Source organism: Ovis aries, chromosome 2 (assembly GCF_016772045.2).
Source record: "Ovis aries strain OAR_USU_Benz2616 breed Rambouillet chromosome 2, ARS-UI_Ramb_v3.0, whole genome shotgun sequence".
Classification (NCBI taxonomy): Eukaryota; Metazoa; Chordata; class Mammalia; order Artiodactyla; family Bovidae; genus Ovis; species Ovis aries.
The window spans coordinates 150,844,867-150,869,611 of NC_056055.1; the positions used below are offsets into that span (position 1 = coordinate 150,844,867).

Below are 24,745 nucleotides of genomic sequence, written 5' to 3' on the forward strand. Positions count from 1 at the left end.
TTTTCTTCTTCCCAGGATACCACTGTGGGGGTTAAACTGAGGAGTCAGATGTTCTTACCCTCATATGATCAGGGTCAGAAAAGTTGTGTGGCTTGCTTGAGGCTTACAACCAGGGAAGGGTCAGAAGTAGAACCCCAGTCTCCTAATTGAAGTCCACCATTACACCAAGCACTCACCATCTGGTTTATACCTTGCTACTGTACCTGGGGAAGTGGTGGCTGACTTTGAACATCTGTGCATTTATTTGAACTGCAACACTCATCTTTCTGACCACACTCCCAGAGGACCAGGTACTGAGCTAAGCCAATGTGGAGTGGTTATTACTGTTGTGTTGATTCATGCTGGTGCTGACTGGAAGCTTGATATTGCCTGAAACAGATCTCGTAATTCCGAAGAAGAACCAAACAATGCAGGGGAGCCAGTGGGTGTATCGTCATGACTTCTGGGCCTTCGCCAGGTGCCATTGGATTTCCAGAAATCAGAGACAGACTTAGCATTAAGTCATAGTGCAAGTGTTGTCAACCTGTAAAGTGATGGAATGAAGTACTGACTCCTTCCCTGGGTAAAGAGAAATGCTTACTGCTGGATAGCAGTATTAATTAGAGGTACAGAATGGTGAACTATGAGTGGCAGCTAACCTCTGTGGGGGGAAAATGTGGTTGTCCCCTACTGTCACCTAAGGATGCCTTTGGCTATGCATTTGTGAGTATATGAAGTGTGTGTTGGAGGGCAAGAGAGCTAGAGTAGGTTTAACTACAGCAACACTTTCCCTCTCAGCTTCACCTCCAGTGAAAACCAACTTCTATATCCCAACAACAGTGCCCTGAGAATCAGGAGCCCCCAGTTCCAGAGCATGAACTTTGTGGAGGCCCTGAGCAAACCTACCACTAAAAGTAGAATTCTATGAATACCTTCTAAACTTGATTGCTTTGTAGAAGAGAACATGTCTGAAATAAATCTAATATTTTCGTTTTCTCTCAACAAAACGTCAAGACAAACTACACATTTATGTGGGAAATTAGAAAATACATTTCACCTCAAGTGAAAACTTGAGCATCTTAAGACAAACGTATCAAAAAGAATCACTGCTCAGGTTTGCACAGAATATTGGCCTTGCAAAGCTCAGTGCACTGGTCTCTAACCTTTGCCCTCAAGGAGAACTTGCTGTGGGTGGAACCCCTCAGGGTCAGCATCAAGAAGAAAAGAGCTTATCCACAGAGGTAGAGTGGAATAGTCCAGCATTCTATCTTCTCCACTTATTCAACAAAATTACGCACGTAGTAAACATCAATAGGATGCTAACTACGTCCAAGGGCACATTGGATTTGCGAATTTGAATGTTTTATTATCTGAAGTCAAAAAAGAAGATATAAAAGCTGTTTTATTTACCAAGCAAGTACACTAGGCCTATGACAAGTGTGGTCCTTTTTGCTAAGCTCTCAGACATTCGAGGCAGTTGGCGAGACGGCTGTGTTTTCCGTCCCAGCTTAACATTTTCGAGGCTGCTGAATAATGTAGATCCTTTTCAGTGGAGTGACCTTCTCCAGAGCAGGTCTGGGTTTTTGATGTGCCATGTGTGCTACTGCTGGAAATTTATGGCTGAGCTAGAGGTGAGAAGGAAAGAAAAAAAAATAAGCATATTGGATCTTTGGGGTCATAAAGTATTAAAGTAGGAGAAAGCAAAACAGCTGGTCAGAGGAATTTCACAGTTTTGTTTACTTCTTTGATATAACCTCTTTTCCATACCACCTCTAGCTCTGTACCCATGAGTATATGTGTTAACCTGGGTTTTCCCTCACTAGTACGTTTTTAATTTTTTCAACTATAAAATATTTTATATGTAATATATAAATAATATACATATGTGCATCTATATATATGTTTTGAAGTGATATTCTTAAAGATAGAAATGGTTAACTGTATCTTCATCAGTTCTCCAATATTAACAATTATCCTGGTGCCACTACGCATATACGAAACACAATATGCTAAGAAGGCCATGGGCACATTGGAGAGGGCCTGGGGTGGGGAGAAGGAACCCCTCAGATGTCAAAAGATCAGAAATAAAGAGCCTCTGAAGGAAGTTAGGAAAACTTAGGGTTATTATTTTTTAGATTGAAGCATGTGAAATTTCTATTTTTGTAGGTAAAAAATGGCCAAATACTGGCTGTTTTGTATGGTTCAACCTAACCATCGTTGTAAAGAGAAAGCTGAGGAGTGACTTATTAGCTCGCTAGTCATCCCTCCAGAAGACATTTGTGAGGAAATGAGCCTAAACTAAGACAGACTGAGACTTTGACAATAAGAGGAAGTACATATGGGACAAAGAGACCTTATGGAATTTACATCAAGGGCAGCATGAGATCATAAAGGATGCCCAATGCTGGGACAATTTCAAGCACAGTTTTCCTAAGAGGAGAATTTAGACTCATGGCCTGTTGGGCCCATTCCACTTGGTTTTCCAGCCCACTGACTCAATATAAAGGAACCTAAGGACACCTTCCTCAGCCAGCAAGGAAGGGATATATCAGCTGACGAGGAATTTAATTTATTTCTATTGAACTTAGATGCCCTTGCCTTGACACTCAAGTCAAATAAAAGGGGAGATAAACTGTTCATGACCCCAAACATCACACTGTGTATGGCTTGTTTGGGCTCTTCTAAACCAGGGAAACATAAGTGCCTTACATGTCTTCTTAAATGTCCCTGGGCACACAGCATTCCCTTTCATGTGAAATTTGACTCCAGAAAGCTCTTTCTTCTTGGTCTTAAAAAATTAAACACACTGGAAGAATATACACTGAAGTGTTAACACTGTTTATCTCTGAGGGATAGAATTATGGGCAATTCCTAGTCTTTTTATTTACTTTGCCTTTGTTTTGCTCAAAGTGTTTTTTACAATGAGAAGCTACAAGTTATATAATAATTAAACCCAAGGATGGTCTATGCTGACATTCTAGTAGAAAGGAAGAAACATAACTGAGATATTGGTTATAAATATTGCATTAGAATTTAAAAAAGAGCTGGTAACTTTGGAGGGTCAGATTAATTAACATTGGGCCCCATGACATATATTTTATAGTGTGGTAACAGCAGAATGTCTTGTTTGGTTGTAAGGTTAGAACCAAAAGGAAACTTAAGAAGTCACTGACTTCAGTAGTTTTCTTTCAGATTAGGTGTCTTTAGTGTCAACTAAAACAGATGGATTATTTTGGGTTAGCTCTAAATCACGTTCAAGAGATTATAGGTAGGAAGATGTAGGACTTAAAGTCAAATATAAGGTAAAGGAGGGTGAGAAAGGAAGTGAACAAGTAGTTCTGATATAACAGAAATCTGGGCAATTAGCCAAGGTGAGATGGAGCAAGATGACAAGTTGAGACAGAAGAGAGAAAGCCACAGTGTGGATTATTGTTCTTAAGGTGTCAAGACGGATGATGGGTGGAGGTGTAAAAGGAAAGGGGAGAGGAGAACAGTGTGTCATGACACACCTATTGCTTAATTTGGCACTAACTCATTATTTGATTTCCAGGGTTATCTCCACAGTTCAGGGGCTACATTTCTTTTGTAATTTTAAAAAATTGTGATAAAATACATATAACATAAAATTTACCATTTCATCCATTTTAAGTACAGCATTAAGTACACTTATACTGTTGCATAACTGTAACTGAGCATGACCCTATGGGGCCTTCCCATGATAGGCCTTCCCCCATATCCTCTGCTTTTGCTTCTCTCTGAAGCACCTAGATAATAGTATTTGATACACATTTCCTGAGGTATTTTACATATGTGAAAACCCCTCCACCAAATGGAAGACTTGGTGTTAACTGCTTGATGACCGTGAGTACATAGCCCCAGGCCTCCTGGAGTTTAAGGGCTGATAATGTTAGCCCTGTGACATCACCTTGCTACCTCACCATCAGCTGGCCGGAGAACTGTGCAGGGCTGATCAGTACCTGGAGACTCCACCCCCAAACCTGGCTTTTAAGAATGCTTTGCGGAAACCCTTGGGGAGCTCGGGGCTTTTTAGGGCCCGAGTCACTTGTCTCCTTGCATGGCCCTGCAATAAACCTTTCCCTGCTCTAAACTCTCATGTTTCAGAGTGTTTGGACTCACTGTGAGTCGGGTACATGAACTTGTGCTAACATGGACATCACTACCATCCATTTCCAGAACTTATCCACCATACCAAGCTGAAATTTTGTACCCATTAAAGAATAATTCCTCATTATCTCCTCCTTCAGCCTCTGGTCACCATCATTCTACCTTCTATCTCTGTGAATTTGACTACCCCAAGTATCTCATGTATGGGGAATCATGCAATATCCCTGGGGTGGGAAGATCCCCTGGAAGAAGGCATGGCAACTCACTCCAGTACTCTTGCCTGGAGAATCCCACAGACAGAGGAGCCTGGTGGGCTACAGTCCATGGGGTCTCAAAGAGCCGTATACGACTAAAGTGACTTAGCATGCAATACTTGTTCTTTTGTGTCTGGTTCATTTCATTTAGCGTAATGTCTTCAAAGTTTATCCGTGTTGTAGTATGTGTCAGAATTTCTTTCCTTTTAAAGGTTGAATAATATTCCAATGTATGTCTATAGACCACATTTTGTTTATACATTTATAGGTTGATGGACACTCGGGTGGCTTCCACCTTTTGGCTGTTGTGAATAATGTTGCTATGAACACTGTTGCACAAGTTTCTCTTCAAATCTCTACTTCCAGTTCTTTCGGGTATATATTGAGAAGTGAAATTATTAGATCACACGGTAATTCTATATTTAATTTTTTGAGATACTATCATATTGTTTTCCATAGCCTCTACCATCTTATATTCCCACTGGTTAGGGGTTATCTTTTAACTAAGGCATTTAACTGAGGTTCTAAGAACTCTGCTCAATGGCTTCTCCAAAGAGGAATGACACAGGTCAGAATGAATGGGAGACTGCCCCTGGGGGCTGTTAGCCATCTGTGAACTGGCCCGGTAAATTTTAGAGGGGAAAAAAATCAACAGGATTGAGAATATAGTGGATATAATTCTGCCAGGGATAATAACCTTAGAGGAACCACTCATGATTATTAAATTACAAATGTACAAGTTTGGGAGGGTCAGAGCTTTATAACAATGCATGAAAATACAAGAGAACTGAGTTATTTTTCTCAAATACTGCACCCCCTCCGTCAGGGGCACTCTAAAGTAGAAAGACTTGCGGGTTGTGGGTAGAGAGCCTATAAAGGGTCTACCTTCAGAACTGATGAAATGGTAAGTAATCAACCATTAAATGCACTAATTCTTTGTTGTAGCTTTTATATCAATGGAGACAGGAACATTTTTGTATTCAAGTCTTAACCAATAATAAGTAGGAATAGCTTTACAACCTACAAACAGCTGAGTTTTAGTCTGGCATCTTAACTTTGGGGTTGTTTTGGATTTTTCATCATTAGTCTTTGTAAAATGATAGGATTTGTAGAATGAAAGGTATTTGTCTGACTCATTAAGATAAAAGAAACTAGGGTAACTCCATAAGAGAAAGAATTCAAGGCTAGTATGTATGTAAGGATTCTGCCTGGCTGCAACTCCATCCCATAAGGGGCAAAACATTGGACTTGAAAAGTAGATCAATAGAAACTTCCACATTGAGAATGTACCTTCCTCTTGGGTAGTTGTGACCTCAGAACCTGTATTTTTCACTTCAGAGAAAAAGTCAAAGAAGTGTATTAAAACGTCTTTATGATTAGAGCTGTGAAAGAAACTCTAGAAGCAAGAAACTCAGTGGCAGGTTTTGTTTTAGAGCCTGAAGTCAGGTGGAATTAGCAGACTGGCAGCTCTTCCATTCATCTTTCCAGGGTGTTAATATCCAACTTGAATGTTGGCACTTAGATTTCTATACCCCATTACGCAAAGTGCTTAAAACAAAACATTCAGTCGATGAAATTCAAGGATTCTCCTACAGTGATGTTAATCCACAGAACAAGAGAAACCTTTTTAGATTTGCAGATGCCTTTGACGGCTTCCTCTTCCCCAGGATCCCATTTCATATACATCTCACTGTGAGCCTGGTGACACAGCTGACAGCTTGAAAAGTGGCCCCAATTTAACCAGGCTTCAATATTCCACTCACATCCACACTATAACCCAACCCCATTACTAATGGCTTAACTGGATACTTTTCTGTTGGGAGAAGCTTCACAACTATTGCCAAACTTACTTCTGTGACTATCCAGAGAATTAACATATTTGGCAGTACTTTTATTTCTTATTCTTTGCCTTAAAATAATCAAGTAAATGAGCAATCATAAATCTCAGAGGAGCTACGTGGCTTCTAAAAGGTCAAAAACCTCTAGGGAGTAGGTGGAACTTCGTCTAAGACCAGATCTCAAATTTTTAGCTTGGAGAGCTTATATAACCCATCATCTGCAAGAATAAACATGTTGCATGGCCCATCACTGGGCAACATGATTCTTTCATTATTTATGGCTGAAACAGGTAGGAAGGACTGGCAAGAGAGGAAGGGAGAGTAGGAGGAAGGTAGTTGGTCATGAGGTCTGTATGGGGATGAGTGGGTGAAAGAGTGGGAGAGAAAATTTTAGGTTGCTTTCCACTTTGTTGTTGTTTAGTCACTAAGGCGTATCTGACTCTTGAGACCCCATGGACTGTTGCCTTCCAGGGTCCTCTGACCATGGGATTTCCCAGGCAAGAATACTGGAGTGGATTGCCACTTCCTTCTCCAGGGGATCTGCCCGACCCAGGGATTGAACCCACGTCTCTGGCATTGGCAGATGGATTCTTCACCACTGAGCCACCAGGGAAGCCCTAGTTTCCAGTTAGATTTGCACAATTCCAACCTTTGGGGAATTGTTTTCCATCCTCCTGCATCTTAAATCTAGGTTGGTTTTAAAAGGGTACACAGACATGAATAGTAATTTCCTGCCATGGTTGAATTGTTGATGAGATCCTATGAGTAGGGCTGTAACTCTCACTGTTTTGGACTCTCAAGTTCTTAAACTGGCATGAGAATTGACATGGGTTCTACTAACTAGATATAATTCTAGCCGAGGGCATGAATGAATGCTAAGTGCAGAGTCGATGACCCTCATTACTGCTACAATATTTCTTCCGGCCAATTATATATGGCTAGATCTTCATGACAATATGTTATTGTTGGGGGAGTCATCATAATGCAGATGAAAGTTTGTTAGCAAAAATCTACATCTCTGTATTTTATGTCTTTTTTGGTTCAGACTGTTTATTAATAATACAATTTTTACATTAAAAATTTAACAGAATAATTTATCTACAGTAAAATATATGCCCTCTTCAGTGTTTAGTTCTATGGATTTTCTCAAGTGCATATAGTCTGTGACCACCACCACCATCAAGATATAGAACCCTTCTATCCCTCTTCAAAATTCCCTCCTGTCACTTCGTGGTCAACTCCTCCTTCTACTTGCTGGCAACCACTGATCTCAGCAGATCTATTTTTTAAAAGACATTGTTCTTTCCACCTCAGGTTGACCTTTATTATGAAATCCTATTACGCTTCAGGTTGGATTATGGATTTATGGAAAATTTTTCTTAGCTGTAAGGGAACACATGAATCCCACCAACCTCCATATTCAATACAGTGACTTAGGGTAATCTTGGGACTCTCTTACTGGTCTCTTATCCTTTGCCTGGATTCCAGGTGATGCTCTATAGGACAACTCCCCTGGGGAATAGAAGCTAACCTGTCCTGAGGGCTAAGTGTGTCTGGCACTGTGCTGAGTCCTCTGCACACATTATATAACCTCATTTTATTTTCACATTTCTGTGAGGTGGATACTGTGAATCACATTCCTATTTACAGATAAGGAAATAGAAGCGTAAAGACACACAGCTACCAAGTGACACAGCCAGCATAGGACCCAGGTGCCTGATATCTGATGCCAGAAACTGTTGTAATCAGTAACATACACAGTCCCACACAGTACACACTGAGCTAAGTGTTAACGGGTTTCTAAAACATAGATATAGTTACCGTTAAAAATATTTGTAATAGCACAGCATCTGTGTTTTCTTATGATTTTAAAATATAACTTATTGCTGTTGTTATATGCTTATTTTATCTTTGAAATACAGAGGTGCTATTTTTAACTGGCAGGGAAAGAGTCCTTTATGCCACAGATGTATACACATGTGTCTATTAAAAACAGTGACGATTCCAGCATCATACCTAAAGTACAGCATAATTGACCTTTACTGATCACTCTCTTTAAAGACTTTATTTTGGGTTAACATATTTTAGAGGAATGTATCTATTCCACTCAGTTCCACTTACTGTGGACATCTCTTGCCCCTGAGGATGAGGTGTTTGGAGAGCAGGAGCCAGAGAATGCAAGAGGCAGCTCACCGTCCATCCCTGCCCTTCTTCTAAAGTCAGGAAGGCAAAGAGTCATTTATGACCTGCCCTCTGATCTACCTGATGGGAGAACCACCCCCCCACCCGCCCCCCCCACCATGTGAAAAGGCTCTGTAGCTATGGTCTGTCCTCAAGATCTTATCTGGTACTGCTACCTGCCTCATGGGCTTCAGACATAACTTTCCATTTCACTGTCATAAAATGGATGCTACTCATCAGAGCAGAGAGTGCAGACAGGTTTCCCTGTGTCAGGCACTATTCTAAGAGATTCCTGTGTGTGAATCTCATTGGTTCCACACAACAACCATCTCTTCCTTATCCTCATCTTACAAATGACAAATCAGAGGTGCAAGATCAATAACTTGCTCAAGGCTTTAAAGACAGTAAGATGAGAAGCCAGTACCAAAGAGAGGTCCCAGAAGTTTAGCCACACAATTGCCATTCTAATCTATTAATATTTCAGACCCCTGATGTTGGCAATAACAGCAAGTCTTCCTTCTACAAAGGACATCCAGTCCTGTACCTTCAATATATGTTGGGGTAACAGAAATAGTGGTTCTTCAATGCCTGAATTCAGTGCATCCGCCCTCTCCTTAGGAGTAGAATAAGGATCCTCACTCGGATCACTTACAACATTTAAAAGCAAACTCTTGAACCCAAAATTAAACCATCTATTCAGGAATAACTGTCTGAGTTTCCTGAGCTACTTAGAGAGAATTCAAGATACAGAAATAAAAATAGTAATGGTCGACCACCTTTATAAATAGACTTTATTAGATAAAGCCAGCCAGTGCCCAGCCTTCCTCCAGTCTTAAATTGGGCAACCCTCCACCCATCCTGGCCTCAAATCAAACATTTCCGTATGGGAAAGCAGCAGTGGGGAGGAAGGTCAAGAAGGGCTGAATTCCCAGCACACAGTCTGCCTTATTTAGAGCAACATGCCAAGGTCTTCAGGAAATAAGTGGATGGCAACATAAAGTTCCGCCAATTTGGCATCATGATTCTTGCTTAATTTCCTATCTTATTTTTGAAATGATTTCTTAAATAGATGCTAGGAATTTGGGAGCATCAGCTTTTCCCATCAAAACGACTCTGTGTTCCTTGAACTGAAAGCAGATTCTTTCACAGGGACATCAAACCTCTGAGTTGGAAAAAAATTCCAGTCATCAGCTCATTCACCCATGTAGCATGATCAGCTAGGTGAAAACTGGCTGGGAGTATCACGTGATCTGCCTCACCCATGGCTCACCTTCTCCAGCGTGTCATTCAGGGCATCCATCATCTGTATTTTGGCAACATTTGCAATGGCACTGTGAAGATGAAAAGAAACCTCATATAGAAACAGCAACTTTCCCACTGAAGACGCTAAATGATCTGTATAGACGGTTTTCTACTTGGTCTTTAAGCTTTCATGCTGCTTGGCTACTTCTGGAAGATTAAAAAAAAAAAACCACAAAACCCTGCTCTGTGTGGCCATGAACTACAAGCTTTGCAGGCCAAGTTATTATAATTTTAATATTTATTAATATTAAAAATTTTTCTTTGAAGTAGAGTATACATAGAGAAAAGTGCACATATCAACATATAGGTTGGCGAATATTTACAGACTTGTAGCACTAGTCAAACTAGCTGCCCTTAAGGATAATCACTACCCTGCCTTACCGCCCCATATATTAGTTTTGACTTTGTACATCTTAAAACGCACCACATAGCGGGTACTCTTCTGTGTCTGACTTCTTTTCTCAGGCCAAGTTATTTTGTAGCAGAGTTTCAACGAGAGAGGAGCTTCCAGTGTAATTTCCTGAAGGAACTCTGCTCTAGGCCTATTTTGTGTATGTGTGTGTTGGTTGGTAGACGTTATTAGGAAAGGAAAACAAATTTGACGATGCTTAGGAGTTTATTTTCTATGATATATTTTTCAAAAGCTGTTTTCCTATAATGTATAAGGAGAGCTATTTGTCCATGAAGGGGAAGCAATCATATCCATGCAAACATGGAGCAGTTATGAAGAACAGAGGTGACTTCAGGGGAAGCTGGGGAAGCTCCAGGGCCTCTCATGGTGCAGTCTCCTTCCAAGGGGGCCCTAACCATTTCATATTTATAATTTTATAATGTTTTTCCTTAAAATGGCCTCCCAATTCTGTAAGCTTCGGGTCCCACATACCTATATCTACCCCAGTAAATAGCTCAAGCCTCCCAATTCTGTAAGCATCGGGTCCCACATACCTATATCTATCCCCAGTAAATAGCTCAAGCCTCCCGATTCTGTAAGCTTCGGGTCCCACATACCTATATCTACCCCAGTAAATAGCTCAAGCCTCCCAATTCTGTAAGCTTCGGGTCCCACATACCTATATCTATCCCCAGTAAATAGCTCAAGCCTCCTGATTCTGTAAGCTTCGGGTCCCACATACCTATATCTACCCCAGTAAATAGCTCAAGAAAGCTACTTCTAGCTGTTTAGGTTCTGCAGTAGTCCAATTCTCATCTTTTAATGACTATTAGAAAACAATTCAGAGAAGGAAATGGCAATCCACTCCAGTATTCTTGCCTGGAGAATCCCATGGACAGAGGAGCTGGGTTGGGCTACAGTCCACGGGGTCGCCAAGAGTTGGACGCGATTGAGCGACTTCACTTTCACTTTCATGCATTGGAGAAGGAAATGGCAGTCCACTCCAGTGTTCTTTCCTGGAGCATCCCGGGGACGGGGGAGCCTGGTGGGCTGCCGTCTATGGGGTCACCCAGAGTCGGACACGACTGAAGCGACTTAGCAGCAGTAGCAGCAGCAGAAAACAATTGCAGTTTTAAAGAGGGTTCCACTCACCACTTTATAACTCTCTAGGCAACTCCTTCTCATAATGTTCACTTGATGTTCGGAATTAACAGTAAGTCCCATTTGGTGAGGTACAGAGAAATGAGTGACTTGTCCACCAGCTGCCAACTAGAAGGCCATTTCCAAGTTATGACTCTTTAGTTCCTGAGTCCCTGGCCTAGGCATGATAACGAGTGTCACAATAAACAGAGCTTATGCCTGAGTCCGATTTTAACAGGATAGGCTTTCAAAGTTAGCCAGCTGACAATTCAGTGACAGTCTGGTGTCATTTAGAGAGTACTTTCTCCATTATAGGAACTGTCCTAGATGCTGGGTCAGGAGATAAATAATATGTGACTCTCACTCTTGAGGACTTAGAGCTTTGCTTTCACTATGTGGTGATTATTTTCTGATTCAGAAGAAACAAACACTCAATGCCAAATGGGAAAATTTTTTAAAATTGAGCTATCACCGACATAAAGATTACACTAGTTTCAGGTGTACAGCATAATGATTTGTATCGTATATACTGCAAAATGATCACAACAAGTCTAGTTAATATTTCTCACCATATATAGTTAAATTTTTTTTCTTATAATGAGAAGTTTTAAGGTTTATCCTCTTAGCAACTTAGCAAATATGCAATATAGTATCATTAACTATCCTGTCTAATTCAACGGAACATTGAGCCATGCCACGTAGGGCCACCCAAGATGGAGGGGTAATGGTGGGAGATGGTGAAGGACAGGGAAGTCTGGTGTGCTGCAGTCCACGGGGTCACGAAGAGTCGGACACGACTGAACAACAGCAAAATCATTAGCCACAGTCACTACGCTGTACATTGCATCCGCGTGGCTTATTTGTCTTATAACTGCAAGTTCTGCCTGATGATTCCCTTTGCCAATTTTCTACCCGTCACCAACCCGCCCCCCCCCCCCCACCGCTCCCCCCAGCTTTTGCAACTACTAATCTGCTCTCTATATCTAAGAGCTTGAGATTTTTGTTGCTGTTGTCCCGGGTTTTTTTTCTTCTTAGATTTCTCATACAAGATAGATCACATGTTAATTGTCTTTCTGTTTGACTTATGTCATTTAGTATAATGCCTTCCAGGTCCGTCCATATTGTTACAAGTGGTAGGATTTCCTTCTTTTATATGGCTGAAAAATATTCCTCTGTGTGAGTGTATGGGTGTGCGTGTGCACATATGTGTAGGTATGTAGGTATCACATTTTTAAAAATCCATTCATCCATTAATGGACACTTGGGTTTCTTCCATATCTTGGCTACTATAATAATGCTGCAATAAATGTGGGAGTGTGCATATCTTTTCAAGTCAGTGTTTCCATTTTCCTCACGTAAATATTCAGAAGTAGAATAGCTGGGTCATACGGCAGTTCTAGTTTCAATTTTGGAGGAAACTCCATACTGCTTTCTGTAGTGGTTATATTAGAAACTAAGAACGCACAAATGTTCCCTTTTCTCCATATCCTCTCCACAGTTTGTTATTTTTTGACTTTATGGTAATAGCCATTCTGACAGATATAAGGTGATATTTCATTGTAGTTTTGATTTGCATCTTCTCCCTGATAATTAATAATGTTGAGCATCTCTTCATGTACCTGCTCTGATTCTTCTTTGGGAGAATGTCTGCTCAAATCTTCTGTCCATTTTAAAACTGGCGTGTTTGCTTTTTGGCTACTGAATTGTATGAAGTCTTTATGTATGAGATAGAGTATTTCATTTTAAGGTAGAAAAACCCTAAAAAAAAATTCTTTCCAGAAATCGAGAAGAAAATTTTTAAAGTGATCTAAAAAGTAATTTTATATGGAAAAAAAAATCTGAGACATTCCATAGCCTATTTCCTTCCACATGTTCTTTCTGAGACTGTTACCATTTTAATTGCTAAGGACATATCTAAGCATCTTCGAATTCACTCCTTTTGAATTACTCATGAACTCACCTATGGAAATTATCCTGAAATTAGTAGTCTCTGAAATGGCGCTATTTGGAGGAGCTAATTTCATATGCTTCTTTTTGAAGGCACTATTTTCCTTATCCAAGGCATAGAGGGGCTGGGCCATTTGTACAAGAGATCCAGCCCATGGCTCTCTGCTTAGCTCTGAGAAAACTGCAGTGTGTCAAGGTTATCCGGGAAGGAATTCAGGGAGAAAACAACCTCAGTATCCAAATGCCTTTCGGCTGGGCCAAATATAGTGGCCATTATTTTCTAAATAATTGAGTGAGGAATTTGAAACAAACAAACAGAAAGCATTCATTTTTAATTCAGGAGATTTGCTTCAGCAGAAAGCGCATTACAAAAACAAGGCCAGCTTAGAGACAGTAGTACTTTAAAGGCTAAGGTGAAAATATAGATGTTGAGTCCAGTTTTGATGCATTCAGGACTGTGCTTTTTAATAGCAGGCAGTTAGGCTGTCTGCAGAGAGGAGGAGGTTGGGCAGAGAGAGTCTCCAGAGGGCAGTTACCTCCCCCCACCCGTTTCCCCTCCCATCTTGACCCCCATCACCTACTCTACTCCACCCCACCCCACCCCCCACCCCACCCGCTGCCTCTAACTCTGGTTAGCAAGTGCCTGGGGAGCCTTGGTTTGCCCTAAGATACAGCAACGCCTCTGACTTCTGGCAGCAGAGTTGTCTAAAACTCGAGATGAAGCAGGAAAAGAAATGAAGCAGTCTCCTACCTTGTTTTCTCTAACCCTGTTTTCTTGGTTTGTCTCTCCAAGATGCCAATTTCCTGTTTTTTGGGAATTCGCCTTCCTCCAGCTTTTACTATAAACAAAGAAGCATCAGCACAAGAATCATGGTTAGGGCAGCAAGAGAAAATTAGTTTTATTATTCAAGGTATGAATTGACATTTGAAGAATTTCAGAACTTTTTGAAGAGCTGAACTTTTATCTAAAACAACATAATGAAAAAAAGTACCTTGAACTAATGTTACAGATAAAAAAAAATTCAAACAAAGTGGGAAGGAGGGAAGGGTTAAGGTTTTTGCTTGTTTGTGTTCAGAGAGGGGGAGCTAAAGCTAAAAAAAAGCAGTGGTGTTTATACCTTCGATTTGGGAGGAGATAACAATGCACTCCCTTAGGCATTTCACTGAAAACATTTTTTCTTATTATCAAACCAATTACATTCTTCATGATAGCAACTGACAACTACAGTGTGACCCTCCTGTTTTCCCACAAGATTAAAGTGCAAGGCTTGCAAATTTTTAAATCCAACCAAAGCTTTCAAAAGCTAGATTGGAGAATGAGCCAAAAGTCAGGGTAGCGGTGATAACAGGCACTTAATTCAAAAGAGATGCTTCTGATCCCACCAGATATCCACCTTGCATCCCAGACCTCAAACCTCCTTGTTGGAGGAGCTCAGATGTTCTAATGAGTAATTAAAATGCATTAATAATCCTGCTGTTTAAGAGATCAATTAGTGTTAATTAGGCTACAGATGACCTAACAGCAATTCAAGTGTTTAACAATGTCAGATGAAATCAACTTGAAAAGGAACAACCCATTTCATATTGCAAGTCAAAGCAAATACTTTTTTCTGTTCCCAGGAAATCTGCACATTTGAAACCTGACAAGCTCAAATGATAAAAAGCTAAATGGACATTGATTTGTTTGAGCCTGTTAATTCTTTTTATGGAAATGTTAGATTGGCAATTTTCTAAAACTGGCTTCAATAAAGCGAAAAATAGGAAAACTCTTTTCCTTTCTCTTTCTCAATGCCCTCGTGAACTGACTTCATTTTTCTTTTAAAACTATTAATTTTTTGACAATGTAATATACATTCATGAAGCACACAATTCAAAAAACATGGGAAGGTCTCTTCTACGATTATTTTTAGGTCTCCAGTTCACTTCCCTAAACACTGCTAATGTTAACAAGTTTCCTATTATTCATCCGTAGACATTCTATACACACACCTATGTATTTTTTTAATGGCAGCATACATTGTTCTATGTCTTGTTTATTTATATCTTTCATTCAGTCTTGCACTTTGGAGTAAGTTCCCTATCTGTGTGTGAAAAGAGATATATACGTATCACATACATATGTAAAAAAGAGAATGTATATGTAAAAAGAGAATGTCTTTTTTTTTTAACATCTGGTTTAAAATTTCATTATATGGACATTCTATGTGTACTTAACCAGTTTTCAAATGCTGGACATTTTAGATGTCTCTAATCTGTTACTATTAAAAACAATGCTGTAATGAATATCTTTTCATGTACATAATTTTGCACAAGTGCAAGTATATCTGTGGGATAAATTCCTAGAAGTGATCTTGTTAATTCTTAAGAGTATGTGCATTTGTAATTTTGTTCAATCTCGTCAAATTATCCTTCACAGAAGTTGCACTAGTTTACAGTCTCACTAGTTACAATGACAGTGGTTGTTTCCCTATACCTCAGGCAACAGTGTGAACTAGAAAATATTTGGTTTCATCAACCAATAAGAAAAAGAAAGGTAATTTGCATTTCTCATATTTTATTAAAAGTTGAGCTTATTTTATTTCAGAAGGCAGTTTTTTTTTTTTTTTTTAAAGACTGTTTAAATTTTTGGCCTATTTGTCCTGTTGGGCTTCTGTTCCATTCATCTCTGTTTATATGCTGTTACAACTTTATTTGAATGACTGTCGCTTTATATTTTAATTGATAGTCTTTCTTTGCTATATTTACTTTGCAGAATTTTATTTGATATTCTTATTTTTTCATATGAACTTTTGAATCAGTTTGTCAATTCCCACCAAAAATATCCTGCTGGTAGTCTTTTAATGGTCTTGCTTTAGATTTATAGATTAAAAAAAATCTTATTTATTTATTTTTGGCTGTGCTGGGGCTTCCTTGCTGTGTGGGCTTTTCTCTAGCTGCGGCAAGAGGGGGCTACTCTTTGGGTGTATGCGCAGGCCTCTCGTTGAGGAGCACTTGCTCCAAAGCAGAGGCGCAATAGTTGTGGTGCGTGGTATGTGGGAGCTTCCTGGATCAGGGATCAGACTCTTGTCTCCTGCATTGACAGGTGGCTTCTCTACCACTGAACCATTGGGAAGCAATTAGATTATTTTTAAAGGGAAAATTCATATCTTCGTATCCTGGCTGCTCTCTTTTCAAGAACATGGTACGCTTTTCTATTTTACCCACTCCAGTACTCTTGCCTGGAGAATCCCATGGAGGGAGGAGCCTGGTGGGCTACAGTCCACGGGGTCACAAAGAGTCAGACATGACTGAACGACTTCACTTTCACTTTTATTTTCTTGGGTCCCTCAGTAACTTGTTCACATAAATCTTACACATTTATTATTAGGTTTATTCCCTAAGCATTTTCTTTTTGTTGTTGTTGTTGTTGTTGCAATTGTAAAGAGGGTCTATTCTTCCATTATAGCTCTCATGGACTGTTGTTCTTATATTAATATCATTGATTTTATATCCATATCTTATTGAAATCTCTTATTGTTTATAGTATTTTTGTTGATTCCCTTTTATTTTCCTGGTTAAAAATTATATAATCTGCAAACAATAGAATATTACTTCCTCTAGAATAATATTAAATAGTGCTCATGAAGGACATTTTTGTCATCCTAACTTTTTAAGGGATTGCTTTTAGTGTTTTCCCATTAAGTATAATGTGTAGTTAGTTGGATATACACACAAACACATATCTGTAACATATATACCTATTCAAATACATTTATTTTATTGTATTAAGGAAATATCCTTCTATTGCTGTTTCATTGGCTTAAAAAATTACAAACACATGTTGAATTTGACTAGATGCCCTTTTATAATTCATGTATATGATCATATGGTTTTTCTCTTTAATGTGGTTAATTATGTTAACAGATAAAAATTTTATAAGTATATATTAATGAATATTTTACTATCAAACCATTCTTGTGTACATGGAATAAACTCTCCTTGGTCATTTTGAATAGCCAAGTTTTTTTTACTGATAGTAAAAGTATATCACTATACTTTTATAATACTAGATATAGTCCAGGGGAAAAAAAAGTCCTGCGTTTACACACACATCTGTGTGTGTGTTAGTCACTCAGTTATGTCCAACTCTTTGCAACCCGATGGACTGTGTAGCCCATCAGGCTCCTCTGTCCATGGCAAGAACACTGGAGTGGGTTGTCATTCCCTCCTCCAGGGGAATTTTCCCAAACCAGGGATTGAATCTGGGTATCCTGCATTGAGGTGGATTCTGTACCATCTGAGCCACAAGCCTCTGCTTTAAATTCACACACACATACACACACAGCATACAAAATAATCAGCAACAGAAATGGAAATGATGTGGAAACATCTTTTGAATAGCCGTGGGAAATAGATGAAATAAACCGAGGGGTGCCCTTTTTGGGAGACTGCTTGAAGAGAGTATGCCTCTGTTTGAAGGGTGTTGCTCACAGCACCGCTCTCTCTTCTACCAAGAAGAATCAAATCACAATAGCCCCAAACCTAGAGCTTGGGTCTTCAGTACCCTTCAGTAGTATCTGTCATTCTTCTAATGACAAATGCCTTTTAAACATGGAGTGTTGTAATTACTTTCCTATTAGTATTCCTTTTGTTTTCTCTGTTATGGGTTTCACATGTTTTCTTCCACTGATTATTACTGCCAACTACAGAAGCACACCTGTTATAGCTAAAATGAGCACCAGTTTAAAGGGAGAAGAACTTTGCATGTTGAGGTCTGTGCTGCTCATTTGAAAGGATGTGGACAGTCTAGACAACGTCCAGAGGAGAGTGACCAGAGAAGAGAAGAAGCCGTGTCACAGGGGAAAGACCACTTCTGAGGAAGCCGAGGCACAAGGGAAACTTATGGGGTCATTTTCAAGGATTTTAGAGGCTGTCTTATGGAGGAGGCCTGGTTTCCTGGTGAGGAAGTGTTATTAGGGTCAGAGATCTCTACCCTGCCTGAGCTCTGTGACCTCGGGCAAGATACTTAAACTCCTCTGTGGCACAGTTTTTGGATCCTTCAAAAAGGAATAATACTGATTGTGTGAGTTGCCCTAGAAAATAGAGGCAACAGAAGCACCTGGATACATGGGAGGCACTTAATAATTAGTAGTTATTATTATTTGCATTTGTTTTTCCAGAGGAGACAATGAAAACCAAATAGCAAAAGTTCCTGAAAGGCAGAGCCTGGCTGCATATAACTGTTTTATTCAAAGTGAAGTAGACTGCATAGCACAATAGTATGTTCCCTGGCCCCACAGTGTGCTAAAAAGAAGTGTATCTGCCATGAATATTTTAGAAGGATTTTGGGGAATTCAGTAGCAGTTAACTAGATGGTTTTTACTATAACGTCTTTAATGTGATTCTAACTATTCCCATCTACCTACAAAAGAAAATCTATCATGTTCCTCCCTTTCGAAAGAATACAGTGCACTTAGAAAAGCAAAAGCAAAAGAAAAAAGTAAGGAGAATGCAAACATGGGAGTTCTTCAGAACAATAAAACAGTGACATTTGAGGGGAAATTTAAAATCCTCTCATGACAGACCCTAGAGTTTGTCACACAGAGTGAAGTAAGTCAGAAAGAGAAAAACAAATATCGTGTATTAATGCATATATAAGGAATCAAGAAAAATGGTACAGATGAACCTCTCTGTAGAGCAAGAATAGAGATGCAAATGTAAAGAACAGGTGTTTGGACATGGCGGGGGGAGAGGGGATGAATTGGGAAATTGATGTTGACATGTGTACACTGTCATGCGTAAAACAGATGGGGGAACCTGCTGTATAGTGCAGGGAGCGCAGCTTGGTGCTGTGATGACCTGGAGGGGTGCGGGTGGGCTGGGGTGGGCTGGGGTGGGCTGGGGCAGGGAGGGAGATCCAAGAGGGAGGGGACATATGTATACACATGGCTGATTCACTTCGTTGTACAGCAGCAACTAACACAATTTGCAAAGCAGCTATACCCAATTTTGAAAAAATTCTCACAGGATTCTTACTTTCATCCAGGAGTCTTTGAATCTATCCAGGGCTGTGGGCTCTGAGTGATTTAGGAAGCATAAGTCAACCACACGTTGGATTTTCAGAGTATAGTTCTTGTACCAAACTTGTTCTGATAAGTAATCTCACTTGGTCAGCAATGTACAGTAGAAAGGAGCAGAGGAGAATCCCTCCACACTATAGATGGATACACTGAGATATAGAGTAAGGCTCTCACTACACTGGGGTGATTGAATCAGATGGAACCTTGTGGGAGGGTCATCTTCAAAATTTTGCAGGGAATAACTGTTGACACTTACCTCCTGGATCTCCCTGGATCTAGACAAGCCTTTTTTTTTTTTTTTTTTAAGCTGTTATTGCTTTTTATTTTCATTCATTTTCTTTTTGGTTGAGCTGTGCGGCTTGCTGGAGAAGACAATAGCAACCCACTCCAGTACTCTTGCCTGGAAAATCCCATGGACAGAGGAGCCTGGTAGGCTGCAGTTCATGGTGTAGCTAAGAGTTGGACATGACTGAGTGACTTCACTTTCACTTTTTACTTTCATACATTGGAGAAGGAAATGGCAGCTAACTCCAGGATTCTTGCCTGGAGAATCCCAGGGATGGAGGAGCCTGGTGGGCTGCCGTCCATGTGGTCGCACAGAGTCGGACACGACTGAAGCGACTTAGCAGCAGCAGCAGCAGCAGTATGGCTTGCTGGAACTTAGTTCCCCAACCAGGAATTGAACCCACAACCTCAGCAGTGAAAGCTCAGAGTTCTAACCACTGGACAACCAGGGAATTCCCTAAACAAGCCATTAAAAAAAAAACATTTGCAACCAACATTTGCAATCAGATTCTTGCCAGTTTTGTTTAAACTAGTTGGTCTAACTCACAGGACCTCAAAGTCTCACTGTAACTAAATTAGGTCAATTAAATTTGTAATTGTTTATGTAATTCCATGTTTGGGACTATATTGCCTTTTGAACATTTGTAGAACAACCAACTAGAATTGGGCAAAATACAAAATGAACTGATTTAACATTTTAACAGGACTTTGAATACAAATATATTCAAATGCAAGACTGCAGTACTTTTAATAAGCAAAATGAACTAGAGATTTTTAAAGAATGTAAGAGAGAGCTGATTTTTTTGAATAGTTTCATTAGAAAACCTACATTGATGTGGAGAAAACAAAGTTTTTATTTCCTATCTATGACTAAGTGTTATACTTTTGTGGTCACCTTTGTAGTTTATGGATTTTGTAGTTTTCAGAAGTGGACCCTTGAGTTTAGAATGCTATACAATAATTTTCCAATTAAGATTTTCCAGGCATTTTGCATCTTGTTTGGTAGAGGGTAGTTAAGCTAAGGAAAGACAAACCTCCAGGAAAAATTGAGCTTCTTTCCTTCAATAATCAGTGGAGAACGTGTGTGAAAAAGATGACCACCATGAAGGTTTAGGCAAACTCTGCCTTGTGACTTAGAACTTTCATTTGAACATTTTAATTTAAAAGTCAGATATTTGCGAAACACTTTCTTTGCTTTCACAGTTGAGTTTTTGGTAAATTCTAAACTATCCATCAAAAGATCCGCATCAGGACTAGCTCGTGAAGCAAGGAGAGAGGGCTTGGCATGGGTCCACTTGACTGTCCATCTCTGCACCCCTGCTCTCCAGCTGTGTGGTGCTGAGCATATCCCTTGACTTTGCTAACTTTCAGTTTGCTCCTCTGTGAAACAGGGATGTGGGAACATCATTGGTCTGCAGGGTTGATTTCGTGTCTAGAAGGCTCCGTGTAGTGCCAGGCATACAGGGTTAAGTGAAAAGCAGCTGTTCTTCTCATCAAACCCCTGCCCTGTGACGTGAGGGGTAGTGGTCTCTCAACCTCTGTCAAACCTCACAGATCAACTCCCAGAAGCTGACATGGACAGACTGGAATTGATAGAATTAAGCCTCTAGTGTTTGCTTTAGAAAAAAAAAATCATACTGGCCCGTCTGCGGCTATGATTTCTTCCCCATTCTCTGCATTAGTTTAACCCTAGGGGATGCACGGGGCTTCCCTGGGAGCTCAGATGGTAAAGAATCTGTGTGCAATGCAGGAGACTGGGGTTCAATCCCTGGGTTGGGAAGATTTCCTGGAGGAGGAAATGGCAAACTATTCCAATATTCCTGCCTGGGAAATCCCCTGTAAAGAGGTGCCTGGAGAATCCCATGGATAGAGGAGCCTGGTGGGCTACAGTCCATGGAGTCATAAGAGTCAGACATGACTGAGTGAGTGAACACTCACGCATGCAGGGGATACATTCCCTAAACTTCCCTCTCTCTTGAATGAGTTAGTGAACGATTCTCTCTGGCGGTTCAGCAGTGACCCCTTTGATGGCTCTGATTCGTTTGCCTTACGCCAAATAGAAAAGTGTGAGGGATACAGAAAACTCATGAACTGCTGCTTTTTCTTGTTCAATATGTATGCCCTTAGCTTCCTTAGATTACTTCCTACTTGCTCAGTTTCGGCTATTCATGTAATGGCGTTCTTATAAAACTGAGAGTGAGGCAAATCAAAACAGCAGAAAACCAAAAGCTAACTTCCTAGAGCCTAGGCCACCTCATGTTTAATGTAGTCTTGTTTCACAGCATAAATAAGCAGGGCTCACAGAGGTGCCGTATATTATACAACATACATGAAAGAAAAAAACCACTGCACGCTTGCCACGTAGGTGGGAAAGAGTTACAGCTGGCTGACTTTTGAGTGGTTTCATTTTTAACTGTGATGGGGCAGGCACATGGTTCTTTCCCATTGCAATTTCCTTCTGTTCTGATGATTGCAGTAGTTTCTAATGCCTCCCTCAAACATCAGGAGGTCTTGCCATGGAAGAAAATCATTTCTTGTGACAGCTATGTGTTTTCCCAGGCCTGTACTTTACAGGGATTAACATTCATGTCTGGGTACCTTACACCTTTAAACAGTCATAAAAAACTTACAATATCAATGTTATTTATTACTGCTTCCATGGACAAAGGAATTTGGTGGGCAACAGTCCATGGGGTCACAAAGAGTCAGACACGACTGAGCATGCATGCATACCCCCTCCTGTTTTAGAGATAAGAAAACTGAGGCTTAGCCATGTGGAAGGGAAGCAGGGTTTAAATCTAGGACTGACTGGTTTCAAAGGCCATGTCAGACCTTTCCACCTTATCATGTCTGCATCCTACTTTCTGGGGCCTGTCTATTGCTTATAAAACTCAGGTAAAATTTACTGGAATTCTGGCAATGGATTATTTTTGTTCTATAAATAAAACTTTGTGTGGTAGCAATCTGGTTCAGAGTTAAACTATGTAATAGACAAGCTGAAGGATGAGGCTTTCTTGTTCCCTTGTTCTCAGCGGGGAGGCAAAAGTCTGCCTTCATCTCCATTCTAATTATCCCAAACCTCTTATCTGAAGTGTCACAGTTCATAATAATTAATTGTCATGCCAGAGGCATTGTGACATGCTTGATGGCGTCATGGTGTGCTATGTACACAGAGTAATTAGCAATCATTAGCAGTAGGGACAAAAAGTTCCTGGTGGCTTCATTCACATTTTTATTTGCTTGAGTTTATCTCTGTGTTCTTTGTGTACAAATGTCATTTAGCAAATCAGGCATTAGCTGAACTGTTTTAGGAAGGATTGGGATGGAAGTTGCAGGAAGAGAATGATGTCTTCTTTTGTCCTTAGGTAGAAACTTCCAAGTTAGTCCTTCCAGGTAGGACTTCCTGGTGGCTCAGATGGTAAAGCGTCTGCCTACAATGAGGGAGACCCGGGTTCAGTCCCTGGGCCCGGAAGATCTCCTGGAGAAGGAAATGGCAACCCACTCCAGTATTCTTGCCTGGAAAATCCCATGGACGGAGGAGCCTGGTAGGCTATAGTTGCAAAGAGTCACACAAGACTGAGCGACTTCACTTTCACTTTCAAAAACTTCTAATAATTGACATCAATAGTTCTTGATCATTAGTTGGCATCATTAACTTTAAATGTAGATAATGTTAATTATTCCTAAATCCAATGACAAATATAAAAAGTCAGGAGTCTGCCACAAGAGACCATGACAGGGTGCCAAGATGGGTAAACTCAGAATTAGCGTAAAAATTCTGACTCTTTTTTGGCTGGGCTGCCCACCAGAAAGCCACTGAGCCTTGTGTCAGCTTTTGATGCTTTGTGAAGATTATACCTGCCACTGTCCTCTGCAGCAAGGATGGCTGAAATCACCTTGGCTTAGACGAGCCAAGGAATGATACCAACAGATAAATTTTGTTATTTGGAGAAAGGCAAGAACAAAGCAGTTGAGCTTGTGAGATCATTCTCAAAGAAAAGGAAACGAGATAGGCAGTAGAAAGAACATCAAACTGGCTAAAAATAGGCCTGAGTGCCTCAGCCAGGCTATATGAACATATGGTTAAGTACAATAAAAATAATTTCCATATTCCAGAGAATTGATATAAATAGCATACTTAAGAAAAAAAAGAACCGTGGATCCTTTGTAAAATACTTCGGAAGCTACCTTTTCTAGTTGGCCCCTGCCAGGCCCGTATCACCTTTTTTAAAAGTGCTCCTCAGCTTGGTGACAGACAAAAGACTTGACTGATAACACTGCCCAACCCCACACCTGAGGAGGGCGAGAGAAACTGCATTGCTGTCTTCTGTGCAGAAGCTGGTTTGCCTGGGCACCAAGTCAGACAATGTATAGGCATCTTGGGGAGACTGAGTCTAGAAGCTGGAATTTCTAGGGAGGAAGGTTTCCATGAGCAGGAAATCACCTCCTGGGTATGGACGGGTCACTGCAAAGCTACAGCTGGAGAGGGAAGGTCCAAGCTCTCCACCTGCTCCTTTCCACCAGTGCCCAATCCCTCGTGCTCTCATAGAATGTTAGGCTTTAATTCAACCAAATCAGGGCCTGTTAAGTCCCCAGATGGTTTTTATACATAAGCCTAAAAGCATCAAAGACAGAAGAGGAAATCAGTTTGCAGGAAGTTAAACTAACACGAGAGACAGAGAGCCTTGGCTCTGTTGGGGTATCTCTGTTGAAGGCACTGATGGAAGCGGGGCCGTGGCAGCAGCAGTGGGGCCTTGCTATCTGCAGGGCAGAGGGCGGGTGGGCAGCCTACCTGCAGGAGGATGCCCCCCTTTCAGTGGGGAGAGCTGGACTTGCACTTCATTTGCCATAGTGCGTGCCAAGGCCAGTGGCAGTGCTGGTGCTCTGGAGGCTGAGTGCCAGCTGCTGCAGCTGCCCCACTGCACCCTGGCTTTATATGGGCTGGGGGCGGGGCCCCTTAAGGGCTTTGCTGAGCAGCAACAGGGCTTGGCACCTAGCTTTTCTGGGAACCTACATCTTTTTGACCAGTTCTCTCTTAGAAGAATGCTTTCTTCTTATTCCCTTCATCTGAGAGGTGAAGGGTATTCTTACTTTCTTTCACAGAAGGAAGGGGAAAGGATCAAGCTCAGGGGAATTATTTTTCTCTCCAACTATACTATTTATCCACCAAGTATATGCGATGCACTTACAATGTGACAGGTTCTCTGTCGTGTACTGGCATGACAAAGAGGGCAAGATGAGATC

The 24,745-nt window shown here is 40.6% G+C and overlaps 1 protein-coding gene across 1 annotated transcript; it reads right to left on the bottom strand.

The window, feature by feature from the left end:
* Positions 1-1,324: 1,324 nt before the first annotated feature.
* Positions 1,325-24,415, bottom strand: DAPL1 (death associated protein like 1). The gene is made up of 4 exons (XM_004004676.4): positions 24,294-24,415; positions 13,909-13,996; positions 9,648-9,708; positions 1,325-1,604 (listed from the first exon to the last, which is right to left on the bottom strand). Exons 1-4 carry the CDS (start codon positions 24,349-24,351, stop codon positions 1,488-1,490), a joined length of 324 nt encoding a protein of 107 aa, XP_004004725.2. The 5' UTR covers positions 24,352-24,415; the 3' UTR covers positions 1,325-1,487.
* Positions 24,416-24,745: the final 330 nt, after the last annotated feature.